The sequence below is a fragment of the Papilio polytes genome, unplaced genomic scaffold, assembly GCF_000836215.1.
Source record: "Papilio polytes unplaced genomic scaffold, Ppol_1.0 DF824024.1, whole genome shotgun sequence".
NCBI classification, from domain to species: Eukaryota; Metazoa; Arthropoda; class Insecta; order Lepidoptera; family Papilionidae; genus Papilio; species Papilio polytes.
Window position 1 is genome coordinate 2,843,853 of NW_013525180.1, and position 22,744 is coordinate 2,866,596.

The 22,744-nt window shown below is 37.7% G+C and overlaps 5 protein-coding genes across 8 annotated transcripts; 2 read left to right on the plus strand and 3 right to left on the minus strand.

The window, feature by feature from the left end:
• The first annotated feature begins 287 nt into the window (after window positions 1-287).
• LOC106101162 (transmembrane protein 8A) lies at window positions 288-7,972 on the plus strand. The gene is made up of 4 exons (XM_013280296.1): window positions 288-763; window positions 1,608-1,856; window positions 4,298-5,446; window positions 5,525-7,972. The coding sequence occupies exons 1-4, from the start codon at window positions 481-483 to the stop codon at window positions 6,256-6,258; spliced, it is 2,415 nt and encodes an 804-aa protein (XP_013135750.1). The 5' UTR covers window positions 288-480; the 3' UTR covers window positions 6,259-7,972.
• Window positions 7,973-9,165: 1,193 nt separating this feature from the next.
• LOC106100976 lies at window positions 9,166-10,304 on the minus strand. 3 transcript variants are annotated; one of them, XM_013280040.1, is made up of 3 exons: window positions 10,173-10,304; window positions 9,878-10,056; window positions 9,166-9,682 (listed from the first exon to the last, which is right to left on the minus strand). In XM_013280040.1, exons 2-3 carry the CDS (start codon window positions 10,040-10,042, stop codon window positions 9,311-9,313), a joined length of 537 nt encoding a protein of 178 aa, XP_013135494.1. In that variant the 5' UTR covers window positions 10,043-10,056; window positions 10,173-10,304; the 3' UTR covers window positions 9,166-9,310. The 3 variants fall into 3 exon arrangements, with proteins under 3 accessions (XP_013135494.1, XP_013135493.1, XP_013135492.1); XM_013280039.1 differs by having other exon boundaries at window positions 9,878-10,088; XM_013280038.1 differs by having other exon boundaries at window positions 9,167-9,682; window positions 9,878-10,304.
• Window positions 10,305-10,513: 209 nt separating this feature from the next.
• Window positions 10,514-15,318, plus strand: LOC106100998 (FERM domain-containing protein 8). 2 transcript variants are annotated; one of them, XM_013280064.1, is made up of 11 exons: window positions 10,514-10,774; window positions 10,916-11,133; window positions 11,334-11,459; window positions 11,641-11,871; window positions 12,108-12,273; window positions 12,445-12,606; window positions 12,803-12,988; window positions 13,291-13,420; window positions 13,774-13,914; window positions 14,267-14,399; window positions 15,012-15,318. In XM_013280064.1, the coding sequence occupies exons 1-11, from the start codon at window positions 10,644-10,646 to the stop codon at window positions 15,191-15,193; spliced, it is 1,806 nt and encodes a 601-aa protein (XP_013135518.1). In that variant the 5' UTR covers window positions 10,514-10,643; the 3' UTR covers window positions 15,194-15,318. The 2 variants fall into 2 exon arrangements, with proteins under 2 accessions (XP_013135518.1, XP_013135519.1); XM_013280065.1 differs by having other exon boundaries at window positions 14,270-14,399.
• A 197-nt stretch (window positions 15,319-15,515) lies between these two features.
• LOC106101019 (dynein regulatory complex subunit 7-like) lies at window positions 15,516-17,104 on the minus strand. Its single transcript, XM_013280088.1, has 4 exons — window positions 16,888-17,104; window positions 16,371-16,586; window positions 16,100-16,191; window positions 15,516-15,892 (listed from the first exon to the last, which is right to left on the minus strand). Exons 1-4 carry the CDS (start codon window positions 17,047-17,049, stop codon window positions 15,742-15,744), a joined length of 621 nt encoding a protein of 206 aa, XP_013135542.1. The 5' UTR covers window positions 17,050-17,104; the 3' UTR covers window positions 15,516-15,741.
• Window positions 17,105-17,494: 390 nt separating this feature from the next.
• LOC106100938 (dynein regulatory complex subunit 7) lies at window positions 17,495-22,098 on the minus strand. The gene is made up of 9 exons (XM_013280003.1): window positions 21,916-22,098; window positions 21,521-21,682; window positions 20,555-20,740; window positions 20,183-20,393; window positions 19,629-19,776; window positions 19,318-19,427; window positions 18,867-19,014; window positions 18,242-18,383; window positions 17,495-17,647 (listed from the first exon to the last, which is right to left on the minus strand). The coding sequence occupies exons 1-9, from the start codon at window positions 22,096-22,098 to the stop codon at window positions 17,495-17,497; spliced, it is 1,443 nt and encodes a 480-aa protein (XP_013135457.1).
• Window positions 22,099-22,744: the final 646 nt, after the last annotated feature.

The window sequence follows — 22,744 nt, forward strand, 5'->3', positions numbered from 1 at the left end:
AAAGACTAGAAGAATTGAGAAAAGGACGTAATAGACAATTTGCACGCCAAAGAGCAAATTTAACCATTACAGTTACTAAATGGATATGTGAATAAGCTTTCTAGTAATTAATATAAATGCTTTGATATATTAAAGTAAGCTTTACCTAAAATTGTATCGAAATTAGCAGAGGTTTTAAGATTTTTTTGCTATTTTTAAAGAAGAAATGTTTATGGGATTACGGAACGAAAAGGTCGACTATCAATGTCAATTTAACTTTTGACATTGACATTTTTAGGACTGTTGGACTTTCGAGTTGATCTTGTCTTGATTCGATCGATCATGTTAAAAGTTGGGTGCCGTCCGTTGAACATTTGTGTTTTTATTAAATAAGTTATAATAATTGAATCCCTACAATATTCTTAAGCGGTTAAATATACAAAAGTTGTAATTTATAAACCTCATGCGTGTAGTTTCCCAGGTAGGATAATTGTAAATAAAATGAAAGTTTACTATTTTTTATTGTTGTATGTGTGTTGTGTGAGAAGTAATGGTGACAAAGAATCGGAAGACGATAGCAAAAGGAAAAGCATAATAGAGCAATTGACGAAAACAAGGACGGTAATCCTAGAGAATTATAACTTAGTAACGCGACAGATTGCAACAGACGTTTATATGTTTAGAAGTTATCGTACTGTTGCCGTACTACTTTATCACATCGTGAACGACGTTACCGATGCCCGGTTTACTTTGCAGTCAGAAGAACTTCACTTAAACAATATTGGTAGGTTTTTCTATCTCTACAGGGAGTAGACATTATGGAATGTAATGTTACCTTTAAATTTACTAAAGACCATCTATTTTCAAGAAAATAATTTTACAGTTTCAAACACTCTACTGTACTGGGCAGCCAAGTTGACTAAAGCCTACTCAACCATATAATAGGGTGTGCTCAAACCCAATTGTGTCTGAGTACATTTTGATAAGTAGATTCACACAGGAAACAAAACAAAGTGTTTTCAATAGTTACATTATTTTATTGGAACAGAGAGACAAAACATTTTTTTATAGTACAAGGTAACAACCAAAATAACAAAATGACCTTTGCCCATAAACATTAGCATTTCCAAATGTGATGTAACTTGATTAACAGACAAAACATGCAGATAACTTATTTCCTCTACCTATGCTTCCTTTTCCTGCTAGATTTACTTTTACCAACCTTCACTTGTACAAAAATTTTAGGAAAAGAGGAATAAAATGAAGCTTGCAGCACTATTTGGGATGTAATATTTGATAAAATTGTTGTAGACAATTCTTCATGTTTTATCAATGTCATAAATTATAACTAAGCTTACTAAGATAACAAATTTGAATCATAGCTTCGTTATAAATATGAAAATATTTTTTTTTATTTAAAGTATGATTTTAGTTGTAATGTTATTTGTAAACTATAGATAAATCAACTTTTTTTTATATAATATAAGGTGGCAAACAAACAAGTTTAAAAACCTGAATTCACCAAAATGGAAAGCGACTGCTGCCCATAGACATCCGCAATTGCAGATGCGTAGCCTACCCATAATTGAACACTACACAATAGTATTACATTAAAAATTCTTCAATAGGTTCCTGCAGTCCTCAAGATGTGATCGTGAATATAAAACATGGATCGTACCCTGCGGTCAATCCTGATGGGTACACATTTCCCAAGCATTTTGTCGACCCAGCGAGAAGAGAGCACATACATACTCTAGAATTACTGTCTGATGGTAAGAATAGGACATATTCAATACGTAACCCTAGACCGGGTAACTGGTATGCACTGGTGTACATCAAATGGGAAGATCCTAGGACACAGAAAGTTGAGCAGCAAGGTAATTTTTTTTTATTGTATACTAGCTTTCGCCCGCGACTCCGTCCGCGTGGCATTGAGAAAAATAAAAGTAAATAGCCTATGTGTTCTTCCAGACTATCCTCTACATCTATGCCAAATTTCATCGAAATCCGTTCAGCCTTTACAAACTATAACAAATATCCATCCATCCATCCATCTAAACTTTCACATTTATAATATTAGTAAGATGTAAAAGCATTGTGTATATGTAGTATGGATTTAAATCGCCAATTATAATGGTCAATGGTATAGATTGCCAATCACGTGGTCGAGGGTTCGAATCCCACCTCGAATATTGTCTTAAACCATATCCTTGCAAGTCCTTGACTTACTTATAATTGTACAAGACATGTTAGTAAACTTAATCTACACATATAATAAAATTGGAGTATTTGTTTGTGGTTTAAAGAAATATTCAGGTTTCGGGAAAATGATGTATTTTTGTTGCTCATACCGAAAATCGTGTTTAAAAGATGTTTGTCTGTCTGTCTGTCCGCGTTTGTTCCGGGTAATCTCCGAAACAGCTGGACCAATTTCGATCAGACTTTCACTGAAGCTGACATGCACGGGCATATTATAGGCTACTTTTTATCTTAATATTGCATGGACGAAGTCGTGGGCAACAGCTAGTAATGCTATTTAATAATTATAATGATTTCAAAGATAAACAATTATCGTTCAATTCAATCAAACACGAACTCTCAGTTTAATTGTTGACATTTATATATTGAAAAAAGATATCACATAACAGATTACGTTCAAACCGCAGTGAACGTGGGTAGATAAAATAAAACTCATAAACGTATCACCGCACGTCCTCGAGCGTATTGGCTTCATTGACGGTACTTCCTGTCCCAGTTCTGTGACAATTGTCTCGTTTAGCATAAAGTACACCTATGTAGACCATCTGTGAATCACCTCTATGTTTTAAGAAATACCGTCGTCGTCCTTCTCATTCGACAGATGATTAGACAAATATATTTTGGTTTCATAGTGGACTTTTGGTTTATGTGTCCGTGACCTAATTTTTATATTGTTCTTTTTTTCTTTTTATACTGTTCTTTTTTTTCGTATCAAACCTTGTCGACAGCCAGTATTCAAACTTTTTACTTGTCACAAATATATACTTGTATGCCTATAATATTTTTTTTTAATATTCTTAGATTACTGATAATTTGTGTTATAGTAAATCGTGTAATATTCCAACCAAACTCTAAGCTTGTGCTTTCAACGGGATTCGAACCCTCGAACACGTGATCGGAAATCCGTACCACTAACGATTGGGCTATTGGCACACCAATATTAACTTCTAACTCATATTAAGATACATGACTTCCAAAAACATTTGGCACATTTCTATAAATGGGAGTTCCGCATCGCATTAATTCTCAACTTTGACGTATATTCCAAATGCTATTTATGATTTATACTAGCTTTCTTCCGCGACTTCCGCGTGGAATTAAAAAAACAAAAGTGAGTAGCCTATGTGTTCTTCCAGACTATCCCCTACGCCAAATTTTATCAAGATACGTTCAGCAGTTTAGGCTACAACCTTAAACAAACAATGGATCTAAATTTTCGCTATTATATGAATAATATTAGTAAGGTGCATTAGGTTACGACCTTTAGGGCCTGTCCCACAATTCTTGTAAATTGACAGATAACAATCTAACGTATAAATGTGATGGAAGTATCGAATATTGGTACTCTATCTGACAGTGACGTCACTTTTAAGTTATTTAAGCTCTATCAGCCAGTGGTGGAGGTCCTAAATATACTATTACTTAAATTATGTCCCTTTAGTATGACGTCATATAATGTCGACACCGGATAGGATATTATGTTATGAAATTCCCCTCGCCTAATCTATCCGCAAGAACTAGTACACAGAATGATTAATTCCCTTATCAAACATTTAAAAAATCATTACTATGTAAGGATATGTTTACAACTAACAACTGCTTGCAACTTAGTCCGCGTGAAATTAAAAAAATAATAAAAAAGTAGCTTATGTTACAGATAACTTTCTAACGGTTAAATAATTTTTAAAATCGGCCTAGTAGCTGTTGAGTTATTTCAATACATACAAAAATACAAATCTTTCCTCTTTATAATATTAGTATAGACTAGCGAACCGCTCCGGCTTCGCTCGAGAGGCAAATGTTATGAGAAACTTAGTTTATTAATGTTTTCTAAACTTAATTATAATTATGATAATTAATTATAATAAATATGTAATAATGTAACTTTCTAATAGCGAAAGAATTTATGAAATCAATTCAGAGGTTTTACAAATAAACAAACAAACCATCTTTCTTCTACATAATGTTAGTATAGACAAAAATAATGTTCGAAATACACTCGTAAGCTTAGTAGTCCTACTTTTATATTATTGTAATCTTTATGATTTTTCTTTTCCAGGCTTAGTCGCAGATTGTCACACAATTCTGTATACAGATTTACAAATAAGAAGAGAAACGAATATAAGCCTTATCGACTGCTATTCCGGTATTATTATAGACTATAATCGAATACCAGCGTCGTACAAATGTATGTCCCTAGATAATTCAGAACCAATAACATTAAATTTAACTATAAAAAATACTTCAACGAGAAACTCCGAAATTCTCTTCAGAGTACAATCTTTATCATTACCGACTGAGGACAATTATCTAATATCCTGCGCGTTTGATCCAAGATTTAACAATGAACAGACAATTACTTTTAACCCGTTTCCTAATTCGTGGCATTACGTGCAGCTAGAAATTATCTCGGGCAATGCAACCAAATACGCAGACTGCGAATCATATTATCTCCGTTCAGATCTAGATGAGAACACCAATCAAACGACATTAGACCTTATGCGCGATGATAAAGGTAGATTTTTCACTTTCGACTACGGTCTACCCACTACCGACCTTCATGACCCCACCAGTCTAGTCAATCTAACATCGGGCGATGTAAAAAGTTTGAGGTTTAAAGTAAATCAGTTTTTGGACATCGGTGGCAACTTCGCGATAGAAGCAAGCCTGTTTATGAATTATAAATATTATATGGGATATAAAAGGGAGTTGACTAAAAGTGGTTTACTTGAATTTACCGAGAAGAACCAGTTTTTTAAGGTCGTTATATGTATGGATATCGGTCACGCTAGTGTGCCATTGGAGACTGGTCATTGCAGATTTAATGACCATGTTAAACCAGCCCTGTTCATACTGAACAGCACCGATTCGGAATCAATATACGACAAAGTGATCATACCTTACCCGGACAGTGGTACTTGGTATATAACCTTCAGATTGTTCTGCGATGAAGTCGTCTGTCCTTGTCGCACATCAGACAACGGGACTAAATACTACGTTGATCCTAACGCGACAGACAGGGACGAAGATATCGCGAGTTTAGTGAACAATACAAGACAGGGAGAGAGCGTTTGCAATACCACTGTTGTTCTGTCCTTGTCTTCTACCTCATGTCTGAGCGGGAGATGCAGTAACCATGGTAACTGCGGCTTGAATACTTTCGGCGGTTTGGTGATGTCCTTCTGTTCCTGTTCAGCTGGATATGGAAGTAAGTTTTTAAATTTTAATCTTTGAAAAATCGTCGTTTACCTGCGTCTTATATTTTAAATGATTTTGTCTTTTCCAGGTTGGGACTGTTCTGACGATTCTAGAATGGACAGTCGTGTCTACATGTTAATCTCTGTTCTGCTACTCACGTTGAGCAATCTTCTCTTCTTCTTCTCCATGTATGTTGCCATCATCCGCTATTATTATTCTGAAGCAATGATGTACACCTTTACTATGGTCTTCTCGACGTTCTACCACGCTTGTGACGCTCCAGCTCAAGTCGCATACTGCATCATTAGAGGTAGTATACTACAATTTGGCGATTTCTATTGCGGTCTTATGTCTTTCTGGGTGACTTTACTAGCTATGAGCATTGTGAACGAAAGGCTTAGGTCTTCTCTACAATTGACAGGTGCGATAGTGATAGCACTATTGACTACATGGAATATGCATTCGTTTGTCTCTTTCTTACTCCCAGTTGCGATCGGTATCACCATACTTCTGATATCCTGGTACTTGGATTACAGAAGAACGCGCAGTCTAAGATATCCTCGTTCGTATTACACTACTTATTTACCTTTCGGTGTGTTTTTTGTGTCCGTAGGTCTAATATGTTATGCGTTTTTACAAACTGAACAAAATTATAAAATTGTACATTCCTTTTGGCATATGATAATCGCTGTCAGTGTTGTTTTTCTGTTACCGGATGTGAAACGGAACGGCGTCAATCCGTTCCTGCCGGGTTCGGATTATTTTAAGTCGCCATTTTGGAATGTTTTTCAAAGATCGCAAAATCCTATTGCAGCTGATTGAGTAAAGTAACAATTTTAAATTTAAATTGGCAAATAACATAGTAGTGTTGCTGAATTATAACTTAATTATTTAATTGACGTTTACTACGGACAACAGAATGATCACTGTCAACCTGTCAATTCTACATCGAACTTTTTAATTATATAGTGTTGCCATTTTATTGAATTTTCCAAAGATTAAACATGTATTAACTGTGATTCGTTAATGTTAGAATGACCTTATCGGTGTGGTAAATTGAACTCTCTTTGAAAATAACAGAATTGTATTTCGTATAATCGTTACTTTAAACGGTGCAATTTTTCCATTAATTTAGTTGATAAGTAACAATTATGAAACTAGTCATTTAGACGAACAAGTACAGAATATTTTGCTTTACTATTACATATACACGTTATATTAGTAGTTCGATTTTGTAAACTTTTGAGGTTATGATACGTGATGACGTCACGTTCTTGTACGGTAGACAAACAGTTTGCATTATTTTTATTTGACTAAACTAACCAATATATTAAATCTTTGTTACTCATTGTAAATATATTGTTTATAGAAAAAAAGTGCGAGGAGAAATTATTTCTTCCAGCATTGAGTATTTCCACAACTACAAACGGTTCAAATACATCAATGTACATAAATAATTGTTGTGAAATGTTTTATCTGTACTGTATATAATCTGTGGTTAGTATTTGTCATGTTGAGCCTCCGTTTTTGTTGTCCAATTAAAATGTTTATTAACAATAAGACAAATTGTGTGTTCACAATAGTTTAATATTTTTGTTTTTCTTAACTATTTATCTAATTTAAATACTAATACGAAAGTCCGAACCGAACAACAGACATTTCGGTTACATTGTTTTGTTTCATATAACAAAAAAGTACCTAGAATATAAAATATAAATATATAAAGGAAATTCTAAACACAAAAAATGTACAGCTATTTTAACATATGTACAAAAGGACAATACACATAAATATATTTCTTACGAGTGTTGCAAGACTAGAAAATAATAAACCATAGACGGTAGTTATATTTTTTCCTACTTTAAAATCTATGACACCAATATTTCTATTAGTTAACATTCCCTTTTTGTTATAATAATGTAAAAAGAATCACAAAAAATCAAAACTTTGATTTAGGGCTATTGTAGACAAATGGCAAATTATTAACAGTTTACCTGTCGCTAGTATATACAAGCCCTAAGTGTCCATTACATTACTCTGTGCCTTATACAATCCACTCAAAGTTCAATAGTTTCGTGCCATATAACAGTGTTTATAGTACATGACATTTGGCAGCAAGAATAATTACCTTTGCCTTATTGAAGATATCCATGTAGCTAAACCCTCGCCATATTGCGGAAACGGAATTCATTTCTTACAGCCTTACAAATAAGTTAAACTTTGTACTAATATTTGCTTGTACTCAGTTTTTTTCCTGAGTTTAACTTTTTTCGTGTTTATTTGTAAGGCTATTAGAGTATATAAGAAAATTAAGAAGCCAATTGAAATGCTCCCTGTCTAGGAGTTTTGTGTTTTGGTTAGGCTATTAAAACCTTCCCTGTCAAAATACTCATAATTTAAGAGCAGTAAAAAGATAAATCTTCAAAAAGGCAAAGTGATTGGCACCGCTTTTAGGTTATAAGGCAATATATTTTTAAGTCATTTATTAGGCACTTTTATAATTTGTAGTTAAAAATATTTAATCTTTATTTTTAGAGTAGATTTTAAGAGTTTTATAAAATAACGCTTAGGATTTTTTTTCGTTGTGATGATCGCAATTTAAAACTAAACATAACTAAACAACTGCCAGTGTTGCTAAATCCTTGACGTTTAGTTTTTTTTAAATCATTTTTAGTTGCCTACATTCCTTTGTTTTGTTTGCTCAAAACTGTTACTATCATGTGATCTCAGTATTAAAAAACAAAATTCGAAATTCAAATCGTTAGCGCGTTCTAAAATGCTTGAGATGCCATCTATATTTTATTGAATAGTTAACCATTTAAAAATCGGTATCCGAAAATTCGTTTTGGGACCAGAATTGCTTTAATCATGGATAGATTATTTAACAATGCAAATGAATTTTAAAAAATACTCACATGTTTTTGTTCACGTTTTACACAATTTTTTGATAATAAGAACAAAAACATAATCTAACAATTTTATTAATGATTTGAGTAAGCTTTATATATCAAATGCTTGTATCAAAGTTACATAATAGATATAAATAAAAAGTAAAATTGTTTTTTGCCGTTTTCTTCCTATTTTATTAGTAAATATATAGTTTTTTTATCATTAATACTCTAAAATATTTACCCAAATATAGTTACAGGTTATCTATGTTTCGAATTTTGTAGCAAATTCTCTGGCAACATCAGGTATTTTTAATAAGTTAAGTGTTGCCAGTTACTATAAAATATTTACTCATTAAAATCCAAAATAAATAAAATCATATTTGCTGTTAAATAACATAGGTTTTGACGTTATTTTTTAGCTGATTTATTTATGTTTTATAGTATTTATCTTGCTGTATGTGATTGTGATCCGCGTTTATTCATAAATTTATACTTGTTGTTTGTTGTCAATCTGTATGTGATCAATAAAAATCATTTTTTCGAATTATGTACATTTATTTTACCCAACAATTAAATTGATGAAAATCAGCTGCACGGACGGAGAAGCAAGAAATTATGTTCCAACTACGCCGAGCGTGCAAGCGACAAAGAAACGAGAGAGGCAAGATTGGCTTAAATATTCAGCTTGTAACAATCATGTAAAATGACTGCAACCATTATTTGCAACAATGTTCTCGGGTCACTTCAAACTGACAAATGACAAGTTATTTTATAAAATTAAGAAATTTGGCATAAATGAAAGATTATTTTTTTGTATTATAACTTAGTTTTATTTAATAAGTTAGTATTTAAAAATTTTATGATCTTTTTTGTGACAAGAATTTTTTAAGAACCAAGCTTACTAAATTAGCGTACAAATTGTCCACATCTTAACATGTGGGATAAAACACAAGTTATAAGAGTAAAAAATCTTTGTGACTTTATTATTGTAAATTACCCGGTCCGAATGTTAATTCTCTAACAATTTGGTCAGCACTCAAAGTGCCATCAATGCTGGCACAGTTCTCATTAAATACGCTATATGCTGACACTTCACCTTCTTTCTTAGGTCCTGTTCTGGTATTCAAATATATACCAATTAGTAAAGATATCACAAAGTAAACTGCACCAAATTGAAGCTTTAGGAATATTATGTACACAGTAAGCCATATAATAAAATATATAGTCCATTTTGTGATACAGTATTTCCATGACTCTTGTGTGACTTTATTTGCTTCTAATGTGTATCCTGTTGTATCATTATTTTCATCTGGCTGTATCAAAACATGGCTAGTAACTGGCTTTTCACTTTCCAACTAAAATAAATATTAAAAAGCATTATTTAATATCGGTATTGCATCAAAAAGTCAATAAAACTACATATTTCTTGTAAGGGAACAGGACGAAAAAGACCTTATGTTGAAGATCCTGGCAGGGTTGCCAGATATATCTTTGCACTCTACCATGACTGATAAACTTGGACATATATTCTGTATTTATTCAAATCTTACCAAAGGAACTTCATCTTCTTTCTTTTCATCATCCATTATAGATTTATTGGACATGAGAAAATTCAGAAATGATTTTTCCGGTTCCTTCTTAGCTTTGGCTTTTTCATTTTCTTCGAGCCATTTACGATGTCTAAGGGCACGGTATTCTCTCAACGTCGCCTCCATCCGAGTTGTCGGTTCTTGAAAATCACGATAAACAATTCTTATCTAACTACGTCAAAAAAATTACATTGAAAACATGAACTGTTTCGTTCATAATAAATTGTAGCCAATTATCTCATATTTTGAAACATACGTGTTCAAATCAAATTAAAACCGTGGGTTGGTTACGCCGGTTTGATTAACACGGCGAGATTAATTACAAAACAATTCCAATTTGAAAAGAAATTGAAAAATAAAATGACGTGTTGGCAAACAAACCAATCATACTGTCAATGTCATTGTCAAAACAATGTTACAATTCTTAAAAAAAAAACTTTCTGTATTAGTTTCCGATAATCTTTGATGAAATTTGTTTTATTATGTTTTATGCAATTTTGTAATATTATTACATTTCTTGAGATTTTATTGAGGATTTTTATCGGTATTATTTGTAGTTTACCACTTAAAAAGTTTGCACCCCATATGCAAGTAATATTAAGATGCGGCGACACAGTCGCAGGCTTACCGGGGACAATCGATCGATATTTCAACACTTTCTTTGCTGCTGGTTAAGCCAAATAATTGTCTTTTAGTGTATGGTATAAAACGACTCGTATAAATCGGAATGGATCACAAATCAGAGATGGGGGCTTACGGTGAAAATTCTAATGTCCAAAACAGCGGGAATTATATTACTATAATTCCCGTGGATTATTCTAGGCGTGGATATCCTATTCAAGCTGAATATCAGTACAAGTAAGTTTATTGAGGATATGCGTTTTCGATACTGTTTTTACTAAATGATTTTTATAGGTTTACTTATTCGTCTTATTTACATTTCTTTAGGCATTTATGAATTTAAAATCTATTTAATTATTCGGGTTTTGTTTATTTTAGCGAATTTAGGTCCCGCGAGGAATATTACAGCGTCCAAAGTCAGAAGCTCCAGGCGGAGGTGAACGCGCATTTGTATTCTGTCTCGCAAAGACTTCCTCATCTGTCGTACAGCCCGTTGGGACGACACAATGAGTGGGACAAACACGATACCCACAAACCTCTCCAGCCAGATTCTAAGGAGAGCAACAGCTCGGATTCACTGGAAAAGAGTGTTATGGGTATGAAATATTTTATTTTTAATTGACATCAATCTGACAGGCAAATCATTTTTTTGGTTGATTTCTTTTATTTTTAACAAGCTGGCGATAATAATGTTTAAAGGCCTAGTAACACATAACTGTAATGGGAGTGTAGTTAATATGATATGTTACTTTGATTACCAACAGCTGTACCTACAATTGGTATTTTTTGGTTCTAGGGTCAAACCTCAGCAGCTGCTCCAATCAAACCGGGTCGAGCAGCATTGCCGCGGGGTCTTTCAGCACTACGGAGCCGATGACGAGTGGCGGTAGTTCCTCGAGCGCAATTTCTCCTCCATTACCAGGTAATATTAAGTTACATAATGAAAATAAAGAAGAAGAAACGATGTAGAACTTCAATGGCATACAGTTATCCAGAAATAAGCTAATGCTTTTAGAGGATGTGGAATGTTGGAAGACTTTCAGTATATTATATTATTTATACAGTATTACAATACAATACATATACTGCCGCTTTACATTCAGGGTCGTCATCATCATCGTCCTCGGTATCATCAAGCCAGTCGACCTGCATCTACTTGATGTCTCGCACCGCGGTAATGGTGGAGATGAGTGCGGACGAAGTGCCGACCAGCGTAACCGCCTCGCGATTCTTGAACGCGGTGCTGTCCGCTGATGAAATGGGCCTCGTGCAGCCCAGCACCAGGAGCCTGGCTGCTAACGTGTTCGCACTGTGGATGTGCAGCCCAATGCTGGGTGAGTTCACCTCACAAGTTGCAAAAGTAGTTAGAAGGATAAGATACAGGACCGAGCTGTGTTGTTTGCGTTGCATTTCATCTTGCGACATTGTGCCTTCAAGAAAAGGGTGAATCGGCACTTATTGAGCTAGCGCGCTCTATTCTTCGGCCGCGTCTTCACTTAGCTTAGGTGGAGTCCTGGTCAAGCGCTGGTTTATTTATGTTAAAAAAATGTGTATTGCTATCTCTCTCTAGAGATCCAGTTGAAGCCGCATCACTGTCCGTGGCGCGTGTGGGCGAGCTGGCAGATGCTGCTGCGGCGCTACGGGCACGGCCCCCGCTCCAAACGCTCACGTGACGTTCCCATCCTGCGCATGCAGAGAAACGTCTTCTTCCCTAAGCACTTGGAGGAAGGCATCAAGTATGTTAACAAGATACTTAGTGTCCTGGATTGACGACAATATACAAATCGACGCAGCGAAGGTAGGCTATGACCATTTTAGACTACTGAAACCTAAAAGGGTCTTCATTACACGTACACTTAAGAATTCATCCATACTTGCAAAAATATAACTAAATATCGATTTACTAGGGACTCCAAGATCCAGGAACTGCTTTACGAGGAAGCGCGCTACAACGTGGTGAACGGGCGCTACCCGCTGGAGAGTGCGCAGGCCGTGATGCTGGGCGGCATCCAGGCTAGGGTCCAGCTCGGACCGTACGATCCTCACAGCCACACCGCTAAGTTCTTTAGGTGACCTTACTTATATGTTTATGCAATCAATATTAAGTATTATTTTTAATCATAGATGATTCTAGAATTTTAACTCTCAGTTGCGGTTAATAAAGCTTTTCAGGGTCGCATAAAAATTTAAATTTAACAATAAACTGTTGGATTTCATTATAAGTATAAGGTAGTAGTGGTGTCTAGACTGACGTTTGGTATGCAGAGAGAACCTGGACAAGTTCCTGCCGCGCCACGCGCGTTCGGGGCGCTGGGCGGCGCTGCTGCCGGCGGGCCGCAAGGGCAGCCCCGAGGCCAAGCTGCTGGAGCAGGCGCAGCGCCCCGCCGCCTCGCCGCCGCGCAAGCTGCGCCACAAGTACCTCGCGCACGTGCGCATGCTGCCCACTTACGGGTCGGTACACAACAGCCGAATCGCACGTATACCTTCACCTACAGGGACTTTGACCAAGAAGAGTAGTAACAATCGGCTTTTTAAAGGATCTTATTTGTAGCAGTTTTTATGTCTCTAGAGGGGGAGTAAGAGCAACTGCTTATTCTGCCATCCCCTAGTGACGCCTGTACTCTGAAATGATCAACCGTATTATTCTTAGATTGAAAATAGTTTTAACATAGTTCGTCTCCTTCAGGGCATTAGATGAGGGCAAGGGTAGTGTTTCCAAGAAGTGGTACAATTTAATACATTTTTATGTCCAGCGCGGCGTTCTTCCAAGGCCAGGTGGAGATGCCGGTGCGCAGCCTGACCAGCCTGCTGACGTACGAGGACGTGCCCGTGCTCGTCGCCATCAACTCCACCGGCGTCTACGTCATTGAAGACACCGAGAGCGTCAGTACACTGTCATATTCTGTCTTCTATGCGATGCGTACTAACAAACGTACTACTATTTAATTATTGTTTAAAGGAAAAAAAAGAAGAAGACAAAGATAGCATAAGATGGCAAGCAAGCGACCAATGGAATTCTCAAAATAGCGAATAGACTATAAGCATCCATTCGTAAATTCAGTAAATTGACAGAGGAGAGGATGTACAGAAATCTAGTGTCCCTTCATTAGAATATTAGAATTAAAAGTATTGACCTTCCTTGTAACAAAAGAGTAGTTCTAACACTAGGCCTTCGACACACTTATCAGAAACGTGGAATACTTCCACTTCACGTCTGTCTTCTGTGTGAATTACAGACGCTTCTCCTCGGGCTCACGTACGAGGAGTTGTACTGGGACATCGGGCTGCCATCGGAGGAGACCGACGAGTGCCTGCCCTGCCTCTTCCTGCAGTTCATGGTCGTAGAGAATGGACTGCGGGTCTCCAAAATACTACAGGTTACATATCAAGATTAATATCAAATCGTCAAATGTTGAAATTCATTCATGAAAGTGTGTCAAATTGACATATCATGACAAAACTTGGCAATCTTGCTTCCTTGATATTGGCAGCTACTTATGGTCTCTTTCCCACATTAGGGTATTTATCCAAAATATTTACTCCCTAAGTTTAATGGCGTGAAATTGTATAGCCTAAAGCCTGATGTAAATGTAGGGCTTTTTATTTAAAAAAGAATTACTCAAAAATATGCTGTTATTGCTAACATCTTAGGCAACAAAGAAGTGTGTGTACGCTTTATTATAATAGTATAGAAGTACAGATGAGAGTGTTCACAGTACATCTCGACAGCAGGTATTCTCCAGACAAACGTTGTTGATGGACACGCTGATAGAGTACTTCGCGAGCGAGTACCGCAAGCGCCTCTGTTTCGAGATTCCCGCCGACCGCGACCACGCCAACTACGACTACCATACTACATCAGGTAAACGCAGTAAAATTGTTTGGAATTGAGAGCTTTTACTTCGTTCCGATTTATAAGTACAGAACTACAAGGATAACATGGCAGTTGCCAATTTTGTGAACTAACAACGCCTTTTTGAAAGCGTCATATATTGACCAATGAGGGAGCGAAAACTACATTGATTTCGGAAAAAAATTGCATGTATTTTGTTTGGTTTTGAAAGTGACACAAAAATATTGGGAATTTTTGAAATCTGGTAACTCTAAAACAGGCGCCTCTCTGTTGATGTCAAAAAACTGCTTTGTAGGTCTATACTACCATAGACAACGCAAATCTATACTATCTAAATAAATTTGTGATTACAGCTTTATGAAATAAAATCATACTAATACTATAAATGTGAAAGTTGAAATGGATGGATGGATGTATGTTCGTTAAGAGTTTGTAGCCTAAACGGCTGAACTGATTTCGATGAAATTTGGCATAGATGTAGAAGATGTTATGGAAGGCTACTCACTTTTGTTTTTTTAAATTCCACGCGGACGGAGTCGTGGGCGAAAGCTTGTTTGTTAGAATTATAGAAGTCATTGTTTAATCGCGTTCGGTCTAGTATATTTAGCTGTATTCTGGTAGAGTCGGGCAGTATCTCGCTGCCGCCCCTGTCGCGGCCGGACTCGCCGCAGCGGCGGCTGGCCAACAAGCTGTCGCGGCTGTCGCTGGCCACGCACGACGACCGCGGACACCTGCTGGGCGGCGCCGGCGACTGGAATGACCTCGACCGCACGCAGCCCTCCTGGATACTGCCTAAACACTAGTAGCTCTTAGTGGCTTTTTACGACTCGTTCTATTGTTATAAAAAAAAAACTAGCCCATAGATTAAATACTTAACACCTGTTAACGAATTCGATACGTTTTTCGCTTTATAACGTCACAATATTAAAAAAAAAAAACTTTTTATCCAGGACGTAAGTAAATATTGAGATCAATGTATTATGTTTTTTTAGTTAATAAATGTATTACTCGTGTATCAAAATGTATGGTAAATGTGAATATTTAAATAAAAATAACCTTTCAATCAACCATTTAATCAATTTATTACATAAAACATTTATAACAAAACAAATAACAAGAATAATAACTATTAGATAACATATATAACAACTATAAATTCATTTTTAAATTCAGCAAAATTTTACATTCATTAAACACTACAAAATAAGATGCAGTGAAAACCACGGTTAATCAACAGTAAGTGGCTTCAAGCTCCGTATTTATGGTTTTCTGTCAATTTGACATAGCAATACTGATAAACGTCAGTCAACCATAGAGTACAGACTAAAATCATAGACTAATTTAGGCCCTACTATGCTTTGAGTTTCCTCGTCCTGTTATAATCTTTGAGTAGGGGATGTTTGTCGAGGTAGTCTTGCAGCGCGCGGAACCTTGGGCCGGAGAGGTCGCGGTGCCGCGTCAGACGCACCTCCAGGGAGTGCACGCGGAAGGCCAACTCCGCACTGACATCAAATGCACATAGAGTAACAACCACAGTGTGTAATAGTTAGTAAGAAAGCACATTAATGTGGAGCAGAGGTCTACATTTATAGTCTGTTTAAACCCTAATTAGTTAGTAATTATAAATCGAGTTAGTTAAATCTGCACTACAGATCTGATTTTGCAATAGTTAACTATGCTAGTAATACGGGTATAAAATCTAGTTTTACCTTGTGGCAAAATATGCAGATTCTTTCTCCGGTGTTAAGATAAACTGATTCGCGAGATACCATAGACGCTTTGCCTTGTATTCACCGTTGAGCTGCGAATAAAAAAATCATATAGATTCAACTCCTAAAAACAACCACTCTTAAAACATATATTTACAAACTGGTTGCAAGAACGTTGTAGGTGTTACGTTGTTAACGTGTGGTCATAGACTAATTACAACCAACCCATTCCGAAGACAGTCACAACTGTACCAAGTTTTATTAAACTAACCTTATCGTATCTAGCCTGTATAAGGTTCTGTCTCTCCAGTTGCTTGGCTTTGAAGTCAGTAACGCACTGCTCGCGCAGTAACGACGCCTGCTGGTAGGTGAGTGCGGTGCCCGCGCCGGCGCCGTGCCCGCTGCCGAACATGCGCGCTAAGTACGGCGCTAACGGGTCGATCTCGGCCTCCTTCTCGCGCTCAGTTACTTCCGCCTTTTGTGTTTCCTGGATTAAATACTGATAATTTAAAAAGCCTTCTCGACACTTGGTCACTAAGGTAAATCCTTAGTGCATTATACTTAGATATATGCAATAAGATACCACTGAAGGATTTCGCGACTGAAAGGATAAAACATTTTGTAAACAACCGAATAACAACAATATTTACTCTTACAAGCAAAATAATACCGTGATCTAAATTGTTGCGAGCGCCATCTATTATCAATAAACAAGAACTAATTGGTAGCAAATCCTTTGGGTTAAGTTTGCGAACCCATTTAATTGTTTAGTTGGCGACTAGTCATACCTGTTCTTTCCAGCCGCGTTTAGCCTCTTCATTCCTTTCGGTGTCAAACAGCGCGACGTATAGATGGGGTTCTGTTAGCTCGCAATGTCGGTGCGCGAGGTAGTCGATGACGTCAGCCTCGCGGTCGCGCACGTGCTTGTCGCTGCGTTGCTCCCACGCCATGTTGTCGCATAACGCGTAGTACACGTTTAGTGGACGGGGTTGCTTCGCGATAGGATTTGCCTGGACAAGAAGAAGATAATAAGTGTCCTTAAACTCCGACCCATTACACTGTTTAATGTAGGAAGAAAGAAAAAAAAAACAAAAATTTAATAGCGTCAACCATCTTAACTAACAAATTAAATTACATGATAGCCTTACATTCATAAGAGAAGAGTGTTAATTATTGGAAACCAGATAGAATAAGAATTTGTTTTTTTATATATAAAAGAGAAGAGAGCAAACGAGCGGCGGGGAGACAGAGGTGGTCCGACGCCCATGGATATCTCCACCAGAGGAACTACAGATGCGTTGCCGGCCTTTGAGGAATTTGTGTTAAGCATTGTTGAAATGTAAGATGAACATTTTAAATATCATTGGCTACCCACCCGAGTTTCTTTTAAAGAAGTTAGTAGTGATCACTTACAACATAACCCGCAGTCTTATCAGGGTAGAATAATATTTTTCCCCCAGTCTCCGCTAAATTGGGTTTAATAAAACTCCGTGTATCGTTTGTTACGAAATTGTAGTCGTAATGGTAGAGCAGTTCAATTGCATTTTCCTGAAAATAAAAAAATCTATTCAAATAACTCGTGGAAAATCCACAGTGTTCGGTACAGATAGTACGGGTGCGCCACATTCGGTAGTGAACATAATTTAAATTTCGCGCTTCGCGTTTATTGCGGGTAAGCGCGCCTATTTTATTTTTCTCGCACGGGCGGGTAGATGGATAAACCCTCTCCACTACGGACGGGCGCGGGGCCTGCGGAGAGGGGTGCGAGGAAAGGTCGGAATCGAGCAGCCAAGCGAGTCGTGAACACGTGTGCGGATTACAGTTGAAAGTGGTTGCTTACGTATAACGACACAACAGGCGTGTCGATTTCGGTAGCGAACGGGGTCGCTAAATTCGGTTTCGCGTTTGAAATCCTTACTGGTAAATTTTCAGGCAACATCGATGGGCATATAGACTTGAATGAACGAGACTTACTCGATTGACACTGACTGAGACAAGGCAAGGCAGGTGAGTCAAATCATCGAGCTGGCGAGTCCCATTTCCCCGTTTACAATATTATGCCCTCCGGTGCAATCGTAGGTCAATGGTAGGTTGTGCCGCGGGACCCGAACCCGTTTGTACGGCACACATAGTTACATTTACCTGCATATGAAAGATTCTTTTCCACACATCGTCTCTTGCAGGAACATCTGGATTCCTACTGTACGTCTCTATAACGTCTTTTAGACTGCGTTTTGGTTCTGCCTTGGTGCCTTCGGTATACGAAATCAATCTGGATTCTAACCTATAAATAGAACTATCAATACTAATAACTAATTCTTTAATTCTACGCCTCATTGTGCTTGTTCAAACTATGGATAGTAAGGATCAATAGAGATAGATAAAAGTAACTTTTTCTCTGAGCATAGATTGCTTTTTTTTATAATAAAAGGGGGCAATCGAGCGGCGTGAACACCAAGGTGGTCAACGACGCCCATGGACATCCGCAACACCAGAGGAACTACAGATGCGTTGCCGGCCTTTGAGGAAATGATAGGCTCGCTTCTTGAAGGACCCCAAGTCGTATTGGTTTGGAAATACCGCCGAGGACAGACCGTTCCACAACGCGGCTGTGCGGGGCAGAAAGTTCCGCGAAAACCGCACGGTTGTGGAATGCCAGCCATCGAGATGGTGAGGATGGTAAACCAGGTAGCTATACCAACAGCAGTCGCAAGGAGGTAGTGTTGCACATATATTAAGTGGAAACATGGTCTAACAGATGTTTTACCTATCGCTCCTGTCAATATAGTACTCGTCGAATGTGAGCGGCGTGCACTGAATCCTGTCGAGGTGGTCGAGACGCGGGTAGTAGTTAAAGTGCAGAGTGCGGTGCGCCTCCACTGACGTCACCGGCGCCTCCACCGCGTACTCGTGTTCTAGAACATTCCTTTACTTCATAGTACGTCAAAGATGACTTGTCTAATTGTACAATCTAAGTCTCGTATTATCTATGTATCTATCCTCATTCAGGCGACGCTCATACAGAGAAACTGGTCACTAAATTTTAACAAAAAAAATAATCGTAACTAGCGTAACTACAACTAGAGTACTGATCCCGCCAGAAAGGCGCGCTATTCCAATACGTCTGAATGACATTGACAGCTGTCAGATAGGGAAGGGACGTATATGCAGATAATCTAGTGTTGCGCCAATCCTCCAGCGCAGTTCTTAATACTAACTTAACAAATGATCTTTCCTGCCGATCCCGAAAGTTTCACGCATCTCTTTCTTTTTGTGATCCAGTCGCGAGCACTCCATCTTATCCACTCTATTCTGGTACCATTCGTATCTGTAATTAATAAAGTATTTTGGGTGTCATCTTGGTTAACCTCCATATAGACCAGCGGTCTACAAAGTTCTAGATAGAGTCCTTAGGGCCAGAAGAATTGGATTGATTACAAGTAGCAGAAGAAATTTGTTCTAGAATGTTCACAGACTCCTGTTATATTTTGAAGGGTCTACTAGAAAAAATCTTTAGAATTCCACTTACGTAAGCAATGGCACGCTAAGCGCGTAGTCCTCAAAAATCTTGATTCTCTTGACGATGCCGTCTGTCTTCGAGTACGGAGAGAATAGTTCCATCAGTACTTTCTTATAATGAATCACTTTATGACTCCCAGGGTAACGTTGCTCATATTCTATCAACAGAAAGTAGTAAACATTATTGAATTATTGTATTATATGTTAACTATTGTAGAAAAGGTAAGTCCTTTAACCAATATGGCAACTCACTAATATGAACGAGACGCCACGTTAAACTTAAAACTTGTCGGCAGGACGAGACAAATTGATGACATGATTTAATACTTATTCAGCGAAGAACAAGTCACCTTTATCTTCGTAATCTATATTAACATTATTAATAGGAAAGATTTTATTTTTGTATATATTGAAATACGTCAAAAACTACTGAGCAGATATCAAAAATTCTTTCATCGTAAGAAAGCTGAGAATGTCTGAGTTATATAGGCTATATTTTTAAATTTCACGTGGAGGAAGTCGCAAGCTACAGCTAGTCCAAGATAAACAGTTGCCATATTCTACCGTCAGCGCAAATATCCAACTTCTCCACCCAACTGGTGGGCGCGTCTAGATGTTTCTCAGTGAATATGGCTGAGGATTTGTCGGCCGTGTCAATGCCAACCAGCTGCCGTCGATGATGAGGCTCTCCGGCCAGCAAGTGCTCCCAGCACTGCAGGTCGCTAAGATCGTAACTCAGGCTGCCTAGACCGTCGGCACACGACTGGATATTCACCTATACCATACAAACATTACACAAATAGCTTTAGAAAGGTTTACTTTCAAGTTTTAAACCTTTTGTAAAGAAGATATGAAATATAAACAGTTCATTGAGATAATCAAACCAAAGTTAGAAATAAGATGAGTTAGAAAAAGTATTTATATCTACCAACTAACATAATAATTTTCATGATTATAAACAGAGTCCAGCTGCTGGTACTGCTTTGAGTCCAATGGATAACGATTCCCGTCACTTGGTTCTATGAAGAATGGCTCCTCGATGCCCATGAAACCCGGCAGCACCAGCACCCATGCGTGGGTGCGCCATCCGTCTATCTTGTCCGGTGGTGGCTTTTCTAATTCCTAAGAAGTATTGTTTTAAAAATCTTACTAATCGTACTCATCATCATCATCATCATCATCCACTTGCCCTTATCCCTTATGGGGGGTCGGCACAGTATGTGCTGCTTTTCCACACATCTCTATCAGCCGTCATATCCGAATTCACTCCTTTCTTAAGCACACCCTCTTTCACACAATCCATCCATGCTTTCTTCGGTCTTCCTCTACCTTTGTACCCATTCACATTCTTACTAATATCATAAATCATCATCACCAGCTCACTATATGTCCCCACCGAGGGGCTCGGAGCCTACCCTAATGTTAGGGTGACTAGGCCATAGTCAACCACGCTGGCCAAGTGCGGGTTGGTTGACTTCACACATATCTTTGAATTTCTTCGCGGATATGTGCAGGTTGCATCACGATGTTTTCCTTCACCGTAAGAACGTCGGGTAAATTATGTACATATGAAAATTCGAAAAATCGAAAATCACATTGGTACATGGCGGCGGGATTCGAACCCAAGACCTGTAGATTACAAGTCAAGTGCTTAAACCACTGAGCCACCGACGCTTTATATCATAAATGCGAAAGTTTAAATGGTTGGGTGGATGTTTGTTAGAATTTGTAGCCTAAATGGCTGAATGGATTCCATGAAATTTGGCATAGACGTAGATAATCTGGAAGAACACAAAGGCTACTAACTTTTGTTGTTTTTAATACCACGCCGACGGAGTCACAGGTGAAAGCTAGTAAGGTTCATAAATTCTTAATTTTTTGTTAAACTGGAGTATCTCTTACCGCAATTCTGTCTCTCCTCGCTTTTTCCGCTTTTTCGATATCAGCTTGTTTCTGGTCAGCCTCCTTCTTTGCCATATCCTTGCAGTACTTGGACGAGAAATCTGGCAAAGGCACCAGACGATAGCGTGGCTCTGTGTCTGGAGGTGGCGGTGCCTCAACTACCTGTAATTAAAATAAGTGCAAAAAACACAGTGTTTTTTAAATTACCAAAGATACTAATTCTGGAAAAGGGCAGTGACTACATTCTCAATTTTCATGGTTCAACCCACACTAACTTTGGTATCGATGTCTTCGGATCAAACAGAGAGCTCTAAGTCGATTGATGACATTTTTCTGTCAAGGATTGTCAATTCTTCATTTTCAAGTTAGCAGTTAAACATGAATGTTGGTCTTACCGGATTCTCATCAGGCAGATGTGGGCAGTCAGTGCGATACCGTATGGCCATGCAAACGTCCCGTTGCGCGCAGCCAACCACCACGTACGCGTCGTACCCGCCGCCCACCAGCCACGATACCAACACGTGCGCAAGCTCGAATGGGTTGCCGCTTCGACGGATGATGGCCGTGTATGGAGACATTATGCGTTCAGGCTGGAACATGTATGAACTCAAAAACACACACACATTCTTGTATTCGTTAATAACTAAGTACTTATGCCTAAATCTGTTTAAAAGAACTCATGTTAATCATACCTATGTTATAAAAGCAAAAGATCAGATAGATGGATGATTGTCACGAGTTTGTAGCCTAAACTGCTGAACGGATCTCTGTCAAATTTGTCATAGATAAAGAGGATAGTCTGGAAGAACACAAAGGCTACTTACTTTTTTTTAATAAGAATAAGGTAAAGGTAAAGGTACATTTTGTATTTCGCGGAGTGCGTCTACGCGTGTGGAGTTTACTATAAAATTTAGCTAAAGCGCCATCTATCTCAGAAATAAGAAAGTAATAAAAAGCGTGAACAAACACGTAAAACATTTCATTAGACATTAACCAGATGGCGCACCTTGTAAGATTTTTGTAATTCTAACAAAAAAAAACGTATAAATTTTTGGTATTCACTGAAACAATGCTTACGTTTATTTTAACTAGAGTAATATAACTTATTTACATATTTAACAATACAGCTAGTTGAAAAATACATATTTAAATATGCAGCGTACAAACTTACAACTGTCTTAAAAAAGAACAACAAATGGCAGTATCACAATAAAATCATAAACA

What these genes read in the sequence shown, in the direction of transcription:
- LOC106101162 (XM_013280296.1), top strand. Translation starts at nt 481, where the DNA reads ATGAAAGTTTACTATTTTTTATTGTTGTATGTGTGTTGTGTGAGAAGT. An exon ending in ACAGAAAGTTGAGCAGCAAG is followed by an intron (nt 1,857 to 4,297) that starts GTAATTTTTTTT and finishes TTTCTTTTCCAG; the next exon opens with GCTTAGTCGCAGATTGTCAC. An exon ending in CTGTTCAGCTGGATATGGAA is followed by an intron (nt 5,447 to 5,524) that starts GTAAGTTTTTAA and finishes TGTCTTTTCCAG; the next exon opens with GTTGGGACTGTTCTGACGAT.
- LOC106100976 (XM_013280040.1), bottom strand. Translation starts at nt 10,042, where the DNA reads ATGGAGGCGACGTTGAGAGAATACCGTGCCCTTAGACATCGTAAATGG. An exon ending in AAGAAGATGAAGTTCCTTTG is followed by an intron (nt 9,683 to 9,877) that starts GTAAGATTTGAA and finishes TATTTATTTTAG; the next exon opens with TTGGAAAGTGAAAAGCCAGT.
- LOC106100998 (XM_013280064.1), top strand. Translation starts at nt 10,644, where the DNA reads ATGGATCACAAATCAGAGATGGGGGCTTACGGTGAAAATTCTAATGTC. An exon ending in AATTTCTCCTCCATTACCAG is followed by an intron (nt 11,460 to 11,640) that starts GTAATATTAAGT and finishes CTTTACATTCAG; the next exon opens with GGTCGTCATCATCATCGTCC. An exon ending in GATGTGCAGCCCAATGCTGG is followed by an intron (nt 11,872 to 12,107) that starts GTGAGTTCACCT and finishes ATCTCTCTCTAG; the next exon opens with AGATCCAGTTGAAGCCGCAT.
- LOC106101019 (XM_013280088.1), bottom strand. Translation starts at nt 17,049, where the DNA reads ATGGCGTGGGAGCAACGCAGCGACAAGCACGTGCGCGACCGCGAGGCT. An exon ending in TACAGGCTAGATACGATAAG is followed by an intron (nt 16,192 to 16,370) that starts GTTAGTTTAATA and finishes TTTTATTCGCAG; the next exon opens with CTCAACGGTGAATACAAGGC. An exon ending in TCTGCATATTTTGCCACAAG is followed by an intron (nt 15,893 to 16,099) that starts GTAAAACTAGAT and finishes ATTTGATGTCAG; the next exon opens with TGCGGAGTTGGCCTTCCGCG.
- LOC106100938 (XM_013280003.1), bottom strand. Translation starts at nt 22,098, where the DNA reads ATGTCTCCATACACGGCCATCATCCGTCGAAGCGGCAACCCATTCGAG. An exon ending in ATCTGCCTGATGAGAATCCG is followed by an intron (nt 21,683 to 21,915) that starts GTAAGACCAACA and finishes TTTTAATTACAG; the next exon opens with GTAGTTGAGGCACCGCCACC. An exon ending in GTTGGATATTTGCGCTGACG is followed by an intron (nt 19,777 to 20,182) that starts GTAGAATATGGC and finishes TTCTGTTGATAG; the next exon opens with AATATGAGCAACGTTACCCT.